Consider the following 14557-nt stretch of genomic DNA (forward strand, 5'->3'; position numbering starts at 1 on the left):
AGAAGCATCCCCACAGCTGCAGCTCTGCCCTTAGAGCAAAAGCTGCTGAAGTCACTGGCTGCAGGATGTGTTCTAACTACCCCATCCCCTTCAAAGCCTCAGTCAGCATTACTGAGACATGCAATCCTCCCAGGCAGCTTTTCTAAGCTGTACCACTCTTATAAATACAGCAGTTGCAAAGCAGGTGTACTAAACCAGATTCTTCGCAGCATATTGTTATCAGCCCAAGTCCTTACTGACACTTTTCCTTCCTGGTAGACAAAATACACCAGGTGGTCTAATAGGGGAATTAGCCATATTGGCAAAGGGGAATTTCAGACTGTCATTTTATACCTCAGCTGTACAAAGATTGTGAGCTAAATTATCCAGCTACAGTGAATCATGTTGAAGGAAAGGTGTACCTATAGCAGACTAATCCAAATACCAGTGCTTATGCAACACTTAAGTCACACTTAAGCCCTATTTGGAAATCTCCCTGTGGTACACAAGTCTTGTATTGAAACAAGAATTCAGGAACAGGAATAAAACATTTCATGCAGACAGGAAAAGAAACAGCTGCTATTAGATGATACTGAGAAAACTACAGATAAGCATAGAGAACACTGAACAGAATAGGAAATACCAAAATTAAAAAAAAACCCCAAACCTAAATCCAAAAAGGAACTATAAAAATGAAATTTAAAATAGAAATGGATCAAAACTAAAAACATACACTTTGGTATCTTCAACAGCAGCCTGAGCCAACACAATTAAGGAAGCAGTATTGATAAAACAGCTGACAGTTGCTTTAGTGACAGAGACTAGCTATTTCTTTTGCATCTTTCTTGGCTAGTAAGGAATGAACAGCTCCTGTTGTACCCACATGACTCTATGACCCCATCTGCATCTCCTTATCTTCAAAAGCATGAAACTAAATTTTAGCCCATTCAGCTATCAAAGTCACCAACTGAAACTGACATTGTAATCACAGGGTTTTTATTAATACCATTCTGAAATATTTGACATAGAATTAGGGTTTCCTGGTCTTAGCTGGGGAGTAACCTGTAAAAACTATCTGTGGCTGAGCATGTGTCCACTTGAAAAATTGAGATTAAACACTTCCTCCTGAAGAGCAGACAGATGACTCATGTTTATCCCATGTTGCCATCTTGTAAATAAAAACTTGCCTTTCTTCTAAGATGGCTGGAAGAAAACAAATATATCCAGTTAGAAAATGCATTTTGCTCCCCATTTTTCCATTAAATGGTCAGACTGACTATAGAGACACTCTCAAAATGGTTACTAGTAGTTATTTCCTAATACTCATAGAAATTTAGGTTTTGCAGCCTGAATCTACTTAGCTGAGGTTTCAGCAAAAGAGTATTTTTACATCTTTTTAAAATTTTTGTTATTATTATTTTGGGTCTTCTTTCTAGAGTCAGAACATTGCTAATACACTGAAAATCAACTAATGAAAGTGTCTGTACATCAGTCACTGCAGTAGAAGAGAATATTGCCAGAAGCAAACATTTGATAAAGCTGTGAAGATTCATTCTGGAAAGGAAAATAAAGATTTTAATATATATACCATTCTTAGTGATGAAGGAAAAGAAAATATTTCTAAGGGCTGAATCACCTCCCCTACAAAGTGGTACTATATTCCTGTCCAGTTGCAATAAATATTTTTACTGCTTATCATAGTGAAATGCATTTCTCTGTTTGAATTGGGTTTCGTTTGCCATCTGTTTTTCAGAAATTCATATGCAAAAAGTAGTTTCTAAAGATATGAATAATTGTTTTGGCAAGGTGTTCCATTAGCCAAATACCCTAGGGTATACTGTACCATGGCATCACCTCCAAATTATATGGTATCTGAACTACCCAGTGGCATCACTGTAGCAGTACAATATTAATAATTATTCCAAACTTACCGAATATTTTGCTTTCTCTACTACAGTTTCATACAGACCGTCTGCATGCATGTTTGTATCTCTGTGTCGGTGCCAACTTAGCCCCAGTTAACAGAAAATAACTTTCTGAGCCTGTCACGGGTGTTAGGGAAGTTATCAGAAAGTAACTTTCTGAGCCTGTCACGGATGTTAGGGAAGCTTCCCAGTATGACCATTCACAAAGCTCTGACAGTCTCACAGCCCGAAGGTGTCACAGCGCCCAAGGCCCCGCACGGCTCCAGCGCGGTGAGGGCGCCTCGCCGGACACATCTCCCCGCAGCCCGACTCTCACACGGTCACACCGGCTTTCCTCACCGTTCGACCCCGCTTTCCCACAGCAGAGTCCCAGATATCTCGTTCCATAAAGCAATTTATTCCTGTGCAGTAACACAGAAACAGCTCGAGCTGGTGCCTCTGAGGAGAGCACCTACATAAAGAACCTCCGGGTTTCTACAGCCTCAGTCGTTCCCTGAGCCAGTCCTGCTCGAGTCTTCGGCTCTTGTCCCACTCTCCATTTTCAACGACTTGGCTGGCGCTCTTCATCTCCTTTGCTACCCAAAAAGTCAGCAATTCCAGGCTCCTACTGGGTCTCCCACAGTCTGTTCACATGACTAACGTCACCCATCTTCGCGCCCTTGGATATCCCGAAGGTTGGCAGCTCACGGTCTCTTGTCTCGGATTCCCACCCAAAGCTTAACCTGCTTAATCTCAGTCAGCAGCTTGCGATCTCAGCTACCTGAACCAGACGTATTCCTCAGCATCTGGCACGTAAGTAGATGATGTCTGAAGCTCAGCTCCATCCCCTTTCTTCTTTCATTAATCCTTGCTGTCTGTTTCGTCACCCATTCACCCAAGCCTGATAGCGGCACCCACACAGCGCTGAGCGCCCCGGGACTTTAATTCCGCCCGACCACTATTCCCTCCCTAACGTCCCGCCTCCCGCAGCCGCGCCTGCGCGGGCCCGCTCGCGCCTGCGCGGAGCTCGCGGTGCGCGGGTGGTGGGACGGGGCTGCCGGGGGCGGTGGGCGCGGGCTCTGCCCGGGGGTCCCGCCCCGCCCGGGGGTCGCTCTGCGGGAGCCGCATCGAGTCGAGCTCGGTGCCGGGAGCTCCTCTCCCCTGCCCCTGCTTGAGGCATGATACAGCTCGCCCGTGCTTCCCGCCGTCGCTCTCCTTAGACGGGACTGTGCCTGCGTTCCCGCTGCAAGATGAAGAGGATCTTCGGGTTCGGGAGGAAGAGGAAGGGGCAGCCCCCGGCCGGCAGCGCCTCCCTTCCCTCCCTCGGCGGTGCCTACGAGCTTCGGCAGAAGGACCTGGGCAAGCTACACCGCGCGGCCGCCAGCGGCGACCTGGCCCAGATGCGGCAGGGACTGAAGAAATACGGCATCGACGGGCGGGACAAGGCGGAGCGGTAAGGGCGGGAGCCGCGGGTCTCGGCAGCCCCGGGGGCAGCTGTAGGAGCCCCGGGGGTTCCCCGGCGCAGAAGCGGTGCGGCAGCGGCGCTGTGCGGAGTGGGAGTGCGGGCGCCGCAGCCCTTGGTTGGCTGTGAGAATCAGGCTGGGGCTACCAAAAACCCCTTGAATTCGGCCTTACCAGTTTTTGACCCGGCTTCTTCAGTGCCCTCATTCCCGGACTCCTGTGTCCTTGCCCAGGGGCGCGGGGGTGGAAGCGAGCTCTTAGCCTGGCAAACAAGAGTTGTAAGAGGAGTCTTGTGGCCATTCTCTAGCCAGGCTTTGAAGTCTGAGTGTAATCGCTTCCATCTCTGTGCACCTCTGAGGGCTCAGCCTGCAGGTTCAATAGCTGAGCCCGAAGGATGTGCTGCTTCAGCTGGGAGCAACTTATAGAAAGGTGGGCGCTGCAGTTAGGAAGGATTTATAACGCAAAATAAATATGTTGATTATTGATGCTGCACGCATAGTAGCCTTTTTTGAGTGTGATATGGCAGCCTAAGCCACAGTGTGGTTTTAGGTGGCAGTTAGCTTTTTGCTCTGAGGCTTTGGTACAGCTGATCAGTGCCTTGGACTGGAATATCTGGTCAGTGACTTGCAGGAGAAGCTGTTGCTTTCAGGCAGGTGTTGTGTGGGGGTTTGAGTCAAGCACAACAAGCACTTCACAGTTCTACCTTCAGGAGAAGCCCTGGGCTGCAGCGTAGTTCCTAGTGATCTGTCATAAGCAAAAGCAAATCACCTTTTTTGAGAAGACTCAGAGTCAAATCCTTTGTGATGTTATGAAGAGGGTCTGGTTTTAGCAGAGTAGCTCAGCTTCTAGGCTGGACTTCTGGCAGCAATAAAGCTCATCTAGTTTTATTGCCCTAAAAACACCTACTAGATTTGTAGGAGGAATCACATGCAAAGGCTTCCACGGTGATCTACCTACCAATATGCAGGTAGACTGGTTAATTGACATCAGACCTAAGATGATGTGGTTTGAAGGACTGCTTTTCCTTCTGGCAAGGCTTTAAATTGAAGAAGAAAGTTCAGCTTTCCTGTGCTGGTTATATATTGTGGAAACACGGTATTGCCTCCTTGGAGAGGACTTAATCTGTAGTAGGCTTTTTATGACTATGATAGTTAAACGTTACAGGAAAGTCAAAAAAACTTTCCTGTAGTCAGGATCAGAGTGTTCTGCTCTGTGGTTTGCTACATGTTGTTAGAGGCACTTTGGTGAAAATATATTCTTGGTTTTGCTTCAGTAGTAAAAAAGCTAGAGAAAAAGGAAAAGTTCTCGAAGTGAGGGGAAGCTGAAATATTCTTTCAATTCAATCCATCTCTAACATCTCCAGTACACTTCTGGCCCATGAATGATCAAAGAAAAACTTAGAAGTTGATTTGCCAGCTCAGATTCCCTGGCTTTGGTCTCTGTTGCTGTGCCACATGTGTAGTCCCGCACTACAGAGGACAATATGCAGTGCCTGGGCACAGGAATCTCTGCAGATTATATTCTACACTGAAGGAAATGTCCCCTTGCTAAGCAGATGCTGTGGAAGGTATTTGCTAGCAACTCCCAAGCATTTGGTGTGCAGCTAATGGAGTGGGTTCTTAAGCTTGAGATTTGCAAAGTCAAACTTGTGGTCATGTCTGTTTATCAAAAAAACCTGAAATTATCCCTATCTGTGCTAATTCAATTTATTTAATTTTTAGGACGGCTCTGCATCTTGCTTGTGCAAATGGCCACGTGGATGTAGTTACATTTCTAGTAGAAAACAAGTGCAAGCTAAATCTTTTTGACAATGATAACAGATCACCACTGATGAAGGTACGTAGACTATGGTATATTCTTGCAAGTGAGACTTACTGATTTTGAACTAAATGATGTATTTTTCAGTATTCTTTATGTGAACTTTTGTAAAATCACGCATATTGTGATTGTTGTGGAATGGGCATATGTTAGCTATCTTTGAAGGTGCTCTTAATTCCCAGTATTGGGAAGATGGAGGAATTGCTATAAAGTGAAACTGTAAATGCTGGAAGTTTTTTGTGTTTTGTTTCCAGGCAGTGCAATGCCAGCAAGAAAAATGTGTGGCTATTCTGCTAGAACATGGTGCTGACCCCAATCTGGCAGATGCTGATGGCAACACTGCCCTTCACCTGGCTGTTCTGTCTGGCAATACTGCTGTAGCAGGGCTGTTACTTCAGCATGATGCGAATATTGATGCCCAAAATAAGGTGAATTTTATATTTGTTAGTGAAGTGCTTTCCAAAAGTTGCATTCACAATAAAGTTTTGTTTGGTTGGGTTTTTTTGGTTTTTTTAACTTTGATTTTTAACTTTATCTGCCCTTTCAGGAGGGATGTACCCCTCTTATTCTTGCTATCTCCGAACATCATGGAGAAATAATGGAGTTTCTCCTTAAAAAAGGAGCTGACGTGCATGCTCGAGATCAGTGTGAAAGGTGAGGGACTGTCAAAACTTTACTTGGGTCTCTAATATTCTTCAGCTTGGCCTGAGAGAGACATGGGAGTGAGGTTTGAAAAAAATATAGAACAAGGAGCCCCACAGAAGCAGTTACTTCTGTGTGACTTGTGAAAGATTGTTGTACTTCAGCGATTGCTGTTGTATCTCATTCGATGCTTTCCACATTGAGGATTGCAAAATGTTACTCTGTGTGATGGCCTTTCTGGCAGGAAGGAAGCCTGCCACTGGCTCAGTGGCATTCCCTCACATTGAAAAGTCATCTCCTGCATAGTAGTAGAATTTCTAAGTATTGTGTGTGTGAAAGCTTTGTTTTAAGATTAAACATTTAATTGTTTTGAGACCTCTCCCATTTTATTGTTTATCTTAATGAAAAATGCTTTTTCTTTTGTTCATTTTAAAGTACACTTTTTTGAGGGCAAACAGAAACAAAAATATTTCTGGTGACTGTAAAGCAATCTATTTCATATCATATTTCTTGGATCCTTCAGAACCCCTCTTATGACTGCTGCTTCTGGTGGAGAGCTTAATGTGATAAAGGTTCTTCTTCGGTATGGTGCTGATGTTTCCCATAAAGACACTAATGGATGGACAGCTGAGGATTATGCTGTTATTCATGGATATTCTAGGTAAATTTTAAACTGTATCATTAGAGTAAGTTGTCAGTTATCAGTATGGTTTTTGATAACAGCACCAAGGTTTGTTTAATAGTGTGCTGAGACTTGTGTTGAAGGTGCTCTCAGTGATGTCTTCATAGAATCATTTAAATTGGAAAAGGCCCCTAAGAATCAACCTAACACTGCCAAGCCCACCACTAAACCACATCCCTAAGTGCCAATCTACAACATCTTTCAAATACCTCCACAGCTGGTGACTCAACAGCTTCACTGGTCAGTCTGTTATAATGCCTGATAACCCTTTCCCTGAAGTAATTTTTCCTAATATCCAGTTTAACCTTCCCCAGCACAGCTTGTGGTCATGTCCTCCTGTCTTCTAATATGTATCATTCCAGTGTCTAGTGTGAACTTGGAAGTTGAGGAAAATTTTTACCCAGAGTTCTCTGTTAGATTTCAAGTTTTATTACCAAGCTCACGTTTGCTCAATATAAACTTTAAAATATATCTGTATCCCACAGTTTTCCAGAGGTGAAGCTTGACAGGTACCAAGCAAGAGTTAATACCTTCTTTGGTTTGAATATGGCCATAGAGTGAACATGGCTGTAATGAATATTGATGTGTGTAATAGTCACACAGTAAATGCATATAAATCTAAATGGCTGTGGATGGGATAAGAATAGGTTGGATAAGTACTGGCTGTTAACTCTTCTATTAAATGGTATGTGCTGGTACAGGATTATTTTTTACCTAATGCATTTCCTCTCTTTTCTGTACAGTCTTAGCAAACAACTGGCAGAATATGCGGACTGGGAAAACACAGGAGAAACTTCTGCAGGTGGTGGTGCACGAGGCATCACAGCACTTGGCACTCCACACAGGGCAGCAGCTGCTGGCTTCACGTTGGGAGCACCTGCTGTGGACAGAGGAGGTAAGACCCTTCACCAGGGAGTAGCTCATAAGGAGAATCAGTGTGGCTTTTTTAGTGGGTTTGTGTTCTTAGTGCTTACTGTGTTCACCATTGGCTTTAGTGGAGGCATCAGATGGAGTAGCACTAGCTTTGTCAATGTGCTTATTTGATGATAGTTGGAAGTGCTGCTTGTCAGGCTGTGAAAGCATTGGTTTGCACTCTGTATTCACTTCTTAGGGCTGTTACTTTCTGTCTGTCAGACTGTCCACCTATTTGGGTTTTCCTTAAGAGAGAGAGGAGGATAGGGAAGGAACTAGGCAAAAGTGTTTACATTTCAAGTGTATACTTTTACCTAGAGATGGCAACTCAGATTGTGAAAATCCAGTTACAAAAGCAGTGGTTCTACCTGAGTAGTTGTTCCTCTTTCTGTACTTGGGAAGCAACAGAGAAATGAGCAGAAAGGTATGTGTCTTGTTGATTTTCATGGAGTTTGTGTCTTCATTTTAATCTTAATAGTTCCATCTGCACTAAGGTCCTTTTTGCATGTCCTGTTTCTCAAAATCAGTTATAGCTGTTTCCATGTAGGTGCTGTAGAGACACACTTAGCAAATATTATATTGGAAAAGTAACTTTGTTGGCAATAACATTGCAGTGTCTGTGAATGCTGTGTTGGCTAGAGCATAGTTTGATTTACAATAAAAATAATGCTTTTCTTCCACTTTCAGTAATTTTTATGATTTTTTTAAAGGAAATAGTTATTACCTTGTGATCCAGAAAACATAAATTGCCTTGTGATGAAAAAATTAACTCCTTCAGTGAGTTTTAAAAATTCAGCCTATGGTTATGAGCTCAGAGTCCTAGAGGAATCTTAGAAAATGAATGCCTTAGTATAAATGAAATAGTTTGTCTTGTTCTTTACATTTCAAGCCCTACAAGTGGGAGATTTTATTCTTTCTGAATTTTTAGGGGCGTTACTTTGGTACTGTGTGGCAAATGGACAGAAGACGCTGCTCAAACACAATTCATTATTCCTTTAAATACACTTCTTTACTCCATTTTTAAATATGTCTAGAAAAAAAGAGCAAAATATGGGATATTCTTCCTCACTGACCTTTCCTAGATACAGGAATTTACTTCAGAGTCAGGCTTTGTTGCTTTCACTTAGGAACCCTTGATTTGACCTAGTCAGAGATTTGGAAAGTTTCTTGATAGTTTGCAGAGATTTTTTTGTTCTTTAAAGATTTTGGTACAGGTGGTTTGTTGCTTTTGCCCAAACAGCGCACACTGTTACTGTCTCTTAGATATTAGTAACATAAAGAAAATATTCACCTGCATTAATTCTGCAGTCTCTAACTTGCCCACAAAAAGTACAGGTCCTGTACCATGAGAGTTCTTCTCATATGCTGCAGTAACAGACTTTGAAGCCTCTGTTAGAGGAGAACTTGGAATGATCTCAGGAGAACAGAGAAACCTATTTTGGAATTAATTTTGTTTCTGTTGCTCTTCTGTACAATTTTTCTGGGATCTTCAGTGTTGTCTTTGTTCCTTTTGCTGATTTTGCACCTGTTGAATATTTTTCAAAATACTCTCCTCTAGTGAGTAATTCAGCCTACTTCAAAAGTTGACTTTTGTTTATATGAATACTGTGTGATGTGTTGTTCCTTTCATGTTCCTGGGTCCCTATGGAAACTGTTGGGTTTCCATCATAGAGCTCTTTGAAAAGAATCCAGATTTCTGTCTCCCAAGTTCAGTAATAGCTGTCCTGTATTATCCCTTCAGAAAGCTGAGAAATGTAAAAGACATGAGAAACCATCATGCAGTCCTTTCTTAACTCTTTAAATGTATCTTGTTTTGATACAAGTGCATTCCTTCCCTGTGGTAAAGTCGATAGAAGCAGGTCTCCCTTCTGTTCTGACACAAATAGGGCATCATGAAGGAATTTGGTGTCAGTTAGCTGCAATCACAGAATGAATTCTTGCATTTTACTAGGTGGGATGAGTAGAGCAAATGCATAGTGATTTATGCATCTTCTGTTCCACAACACACAGTCATGTACACACACAGACACATGTGTGATACACCAGTCAATGCACCCATTCTGGTCCATTTGTGGCCTGCTCTGTAGCCCTGGGGGAACATGCTGCTCTCTTGTCATGTCTGAGTGGTTCAGCATGGTCAAATGAATGAAAGCAGGACTCTTCAAACTGAGGTAGAAGTGGCCTATGTTTGTATCAGGCACCAACTGACACAACTTTTAAGATAAGCTGGTTTAAGGCAACAAGTTACTGGGTTTCTATTTTAGCAAGGGATAACAAACATGCTAAAACTGTAACTTAAGATGAGTGTGTGTAAATAACATCATGTCTCAAAGTTGCATGCTGGTCTGAGTACAGGGAGCCAAGATTTCCTTGAAACTTCTGGATAGTCTCCAGAGTTTGGTTCTTGACACATATGGATTTTTGAGATGCTTAGAATAAGGACTTTTGTGTGCTGTATGAGTAAGGCACTCTACAACCACGAAGAAATTGAATTAGCATCTCTGCTAGACAAGTAGTCGAGTTGAGGGAAATACAAAGTTGTCAGGAGAGTATACTTCTGAAAATATGTTTCAGTGTTTCAAAATACTGAAATATGGGTGTTTTACATGGAGCAAGTACATTAAGTTACTCTTTGACTCTGTCCCTTGAGAGCAGAGTTCTTTAGACTCTGGTTGGGTTGTTTCCAGCACTTCTAACTGTAGAATAGGCTGATAGTCACAGTGTGTTCTCCCATTGCTGTAGCTGTTTTGATGTACTGCTTATGTTTTTCAAGTTTCTGCAAATTTCAGTTTATTCTGATGTCATTGTTCCATCTGTCCTTTCCATGCCTTTTCCTAAATGGATATAGAAATGCAACAATCTCCTAACCAGACATCAAGAACAGGAAAATCAAGGAAAGGTATTTTGTGCAGTAGCATTTAGAATATGAAATCTGTTGTACAGTATACAGATATCAACACATCTATGATGTTTATTATCCTGGAGGCTCCTATTTTGATGGTTCTGGTTTTATGAACTACATTTGAGAGCAGGCTTTGTGTGGTTTTTGTTTGTTTGCATGTTTTGCCTTGTTCTTTATTATTGAATTTAGTGTTTGCTTTGTGTCATTCGTGATAGTAAATCTTTTTTTCAGTACGCCCTTCTTTTACTCTGAAATGGAAATGGGCTTGAATTAAAGTGGAAACAAGCAATCCCCAGAGACTGCTTTTCTAGATGCTTTTCTAGATCCCATTTCTGCTGTAATCAGAGTTCTGTCTGAGAGGTAACTCATGAACTTTGTCTCTTGCCTTCTAAGGGACAATGTAACTTGTTCTTGATCACTGCTTAAAGTCACTGTTTACAGGATGACAGAATATTTGGAGTTAGAAGGGACCCACAAAGATCATCACCTCCAGCTCTTAAGTGACTGGCTCTACCCAACTGAGCTAATCTATTCATTGGCAGCAAAATTTCAGAAAACTTACTCAGCTCATTTGATTACTTGAGTACTAATTGAAAATATAATTGAAGTCACCCATCAGGCATGATAACTCACTGCTCCACACTGGTGGAGGCATTTTTACTCAGCTTGGGAAATTAGCAGGTAGGTTAGACTGCTGGTACTGATTGAATTAACAGGAACTGTGGTATGCACAAGTAAGTAATATTATTTAAATATTGTGTGTTTACAAAAGGAAACAGTAAAAATTAGAGACTGTGTTGGTATTTTTAACTGTTAGCTTGTCCTTGTTTCAGCTTCTAGGCTTTCTCTACATGGCATGCACACTGTATTTCGTTGTCCAAAAGCCCAGTGCAGGTCTGGAGATGTACTCATGAACATTTCTACTCGTACCCTGTCCTTAAAACAGACAAAATTCCCATGCTCTTTTGTGTTTACTGCTAGTGGAGGAGATGTCTTCAGGCAGATGATATGCCTTTGTTTTCTTTTCCCTTTAATGATTCTGCCTAAGACCTTGGATTGGTTGTTATGATAGTTGACAAGAATTAGTTATCAAGAATTGAGAAATGCCGAAATAGGTACTATTGGAAGTTGTGGAAGTTATGTTTGTTTTCCCCTTCTGTTTTGGGAATTGAAGAGCCCTTTTATATGATCTGAGCTGTTGATAGTTGAGAAGGTTCTAGGACTCTTGAAGCTGGATTCCTAGAGGTCAGGTTTCTTTAGTGGATCAGTGATATGCTGGAGTGCACTCTCACCAAGTTTGCAAATAGCCCTGAGTTGGGAGGATCAGTGGATGCACTTCAGGGCAATGCTGTCATTGAGAGGCATTTACTCTGACATACTGTGTAAATGAACTCTCAGGCCTTTCTAGCAAAATTCAGCCTGGGCAAATGGAAAATCTGCACATGGAAAAGAACAACCCCTTGCTAAAAGCATGCTGGCACTGCCTGGCAGGAGAGATGCCTTGCTGAGGAAGCCTGATGGGTCTTGGCAGAGTGAGCTGAGAATGAGCCAGCAGCAGGGTGCCCTGACAACAGTGTCCTGAGTTGTATTAAGAGCAGCATAGCCAAGAGATTGAGGAAGGTGATTATCCACCTCTACTTGGCACTCTCTGGATTATGTCCAGTGCTCTAGGTGTAATTTGAGCCTCCAGTTCAAGAGAGATTTGTCTTTCAAAATTGAGCAAGCTCAGTGGAAAGCCATCAGATTCATCAGGGACAGGAGTATTTGCCCTTTGAGGACAGGTTGAAGAAACTGTAATTTTTAAGCCTAGAGAAGTGAATTTGCAGGGGACCTAGCAGCAGCTTCTAGTATGTGGGAGAAGACAAAGCCAGGTGCTTCCCAGTGGTACATTGACAGGAGGCAGAGATATGAGAGGCATAAATGGCAACAAAATAGTTTCAAATTGGATGTGGGAACAGTAAAACAGAGAGGCTGTACAGTCTCCCTCCTTGGAAGTGTTTAAGACCAGACTGGATAAAGCCCTGAACAACCTTCTCTGACCTCATAACTGAGCCTGCTTTGAGAAGGCTGGCTAAGAGACTTCCTGAGGTTCCTTCTGACCTTATTTATCCTATTACCCTACGTGCAAGTCGTGTTTGTAACACTGATAAAAGCTTGGAGTGTCCTATAGAGTGCCCTGGGTTTGCCACTTGTGTCTGCTGAATTCCCTTTTCGCTGCAGTGTACAGAAGTGTTGGTGATTCTTCTACTTGAGCTTTAGAGTTTGATTTTCATTACCTTTGCAAAACAATCTATATCTGGGTAGAGCAGCTGATAGTGTAATGTTAGCATAATGTTAGACATAATGCTGCATAAAATAATAAATCTCTGCATGTGGTGTGTACTTGTGTGCAAGATGAGGACTTTGGAAGTCTTAATGTCTTCCTAAACTACCACCATTTTGTTAATTGTTTACTAATGTAGTATATAATGTTATGCTTTTTTTTTTCTTTTTTTTAAGTTTAGGGGTATTTCTATGCTTTTTAAACTTCTAGGTATAAGACTCCAAAAGAGATATAGCTCTGGTCTTTTTATTTCCTTTTTTATTTTTTTAAAATTCAGTGTTGTTTGAAGATGCAATTTTGTTTTGGAAATGCAGTCGTTTATGCCACCTTGTACTGAATTTACTACCCAAAGTGTCATTTATTATGATGTGCAAAGTTGTCCATGTAAAATATTTAATTTTTAAATGGTTAATTTTTAGCATGCTAATTTTAATTTCAACATGTTGATTAATGTTTGAACAGCAATAGATGACTTCTCCCAAGGAGACTCAATAAGGTGAGACTTTAAAAATAATAACACTTACCTGAGGAATGACTTGAGAGACACGGTACTCATTTTGCTTTGCTTTTAAAGAAGCTCTGAGAAAGAGGGGAGCGATGACAGTTGGCATACCTCTGAGGAAGAGGAACTTGATTTTACCCCCAAGGTATGGTGCATTTACAGGAAAAATATCCTGTAAAAATAAGGGCTTTGAAGGCAAATTCTTTGGAACTGAAAGAAACTGCAGCTCTAGCCAATATTATTTTCTCTTTAAAGTAATCTCTGGCCTACCAGCCTTCCTTCTGCTGTAACTTCTTCCTAAAGGACCTGTAGCTGTGACAGAGTGTGCAGTAGATTTGTAATTTGAAGCCAAAAAGCAGTAGATGACAAGATAACCACATAGTTTTATATTTTTTTCTTGTTCATGTGAGTCAGATTTGCAGACTTCAAAAATTTGTAAGTTATTATAATAACCTATCCTGTTCTTGTCCAACCATTGTTATTGTTTTCTGTAAATTTGGGGATAGATTCCTAAGTGATAAAGGACATTTATTTATCAAGATCTGTAAAAATCCTCATCACCTAGTTCTCCTTTCCTCAGCAGGTTCCTCAAGAGTACTCAATGAGCAGATGAGTTACTCAAATGGGTCATCTATTTTCTTCTATAAGATGACATTCAGTACTTGCATGTGATCTCACACTGCATGTTTTTCCTCATTTTTTTTAATGCTTGGGTAGTACTCTTTTTGTTAGTTACAAACTCTTATGCCTACTGTTTTTACTAATGATCTGTAGAATTATGAACTTCTGAGTGATGTCTGGAGCATCATCTGTTGCATTGGCATTGTGCTGTGATGCAGAACCTGAGTGTGGTAGTTCAACCCACTCTGTAATGCTGGAGATGCAAGCATGTTTAGTTTTAACTTGATTTTATTTTCTTGCACTGATGTAAATAGAAATGATACATTTTTCTGCCATGATTTTGAAATTTAGGGGTATTTTTTAAGTGTACTTGCACGGACTAAATTTATGCATTAAGTATGGGGATGTTAACAGTTACCTTGTGTACATTTGCAAGTAAGCATCCTGAAAATGCACTTCTAAATATAATTGAATTTTACTTATATATTGCACATGTTAGAAACAGATTTTTAGAACAGTTATGCACGTAAGCATTTTTGGAAACAATTTGCAGAAGTGTGCCTGCACTTACCTACTGAATTAGATATGAGAGGAGTGTTTGTGTAGTTAGAAGTGTAGGGTGGAGCCAGCATTATCATAAGGACAGTGAATGTATTTACTGTTCAAGATTTGATGTGAACAAAGGATTTGTTGTTGTTACTGTTAAAAAAAATCTTAAATCTTCATTTACAGAAGCTGCAGAAGCCAAACCTGACACTGTTAATGAATGCATCACAGCAGTTCAGGAAAAACAGTAAGTTAATTTGCAAAA

General features: G+C 41.3%; 1 protein-coding gene across 7 annotated transcripts in view; it reads left to right on the forward strand.

Moving 5' to 3' along the window:
• The first annotated feature begins 2973 nt into the window (after positions 1-2973).
• Positions 2974-14557, forward strand: part of LOC128939370 (ankyrin repeat domain-containing protein 26-like) — a 47397-nt gene continuing 35813 nt past the window's right edge. For 2 of the 7 annotated variants that reach the window (XM_054280287.1, XM_054280305.1), the window contains exons 1-10: positions 2974-3336; positions 5066-5180; positions 5417-5590; positions 5710-5816; positions 6328-6465; positions 7230-7381; positions 10247-10297; positions 13086-13119; positions 13198-13270; positions 14479-14539. In XM_054280287.1, the coding sequence (XP_054136262.1) occupies positions 3134-3336; positions 5066-5180; positions 5417-5590; positions 5710-5816; positions 6328-6465; positions 7230-7381; positions 10247-10297; positions 13086-13119; positions 13198-13270; positions 14479-14539 (1108 nt within the window). In that variant the 5' untranslated portion in view covers positions 2974-3133. Of the gene's footprint in view, positions 3337-5065; positions 5181-5416; positions 5591-5709; positions 5817-6327; positions 6466-7229; positions 7382-10246; positions 10298-13085; positions 13120-13197; positions 13271-14478; positions 14540-14557 lie in introns of those variants that run through there. The other 5 variants (XM_054280294.1, XM_054280331.1, XM_054280313.1 and 2 more) reach the window with 5 other exon arrangements.

This window comes from Melozone crissalis, unplaced genomic scaffold (genome assembly GCF_028551555.1).
Source record: "Melozone crissalis strain CALT ecotype California unplaced genomic scaffold, PUWL_Pcris_2 ptg000004l_1, whole genome shotgun sequence".
In the NCBI taxonomy this organism is placed as follows: Eukaryota; Metazoa; Chordata; class Aves; order Passeriformes; family Passerellidae; genus Melozone; species Melozone crissalis.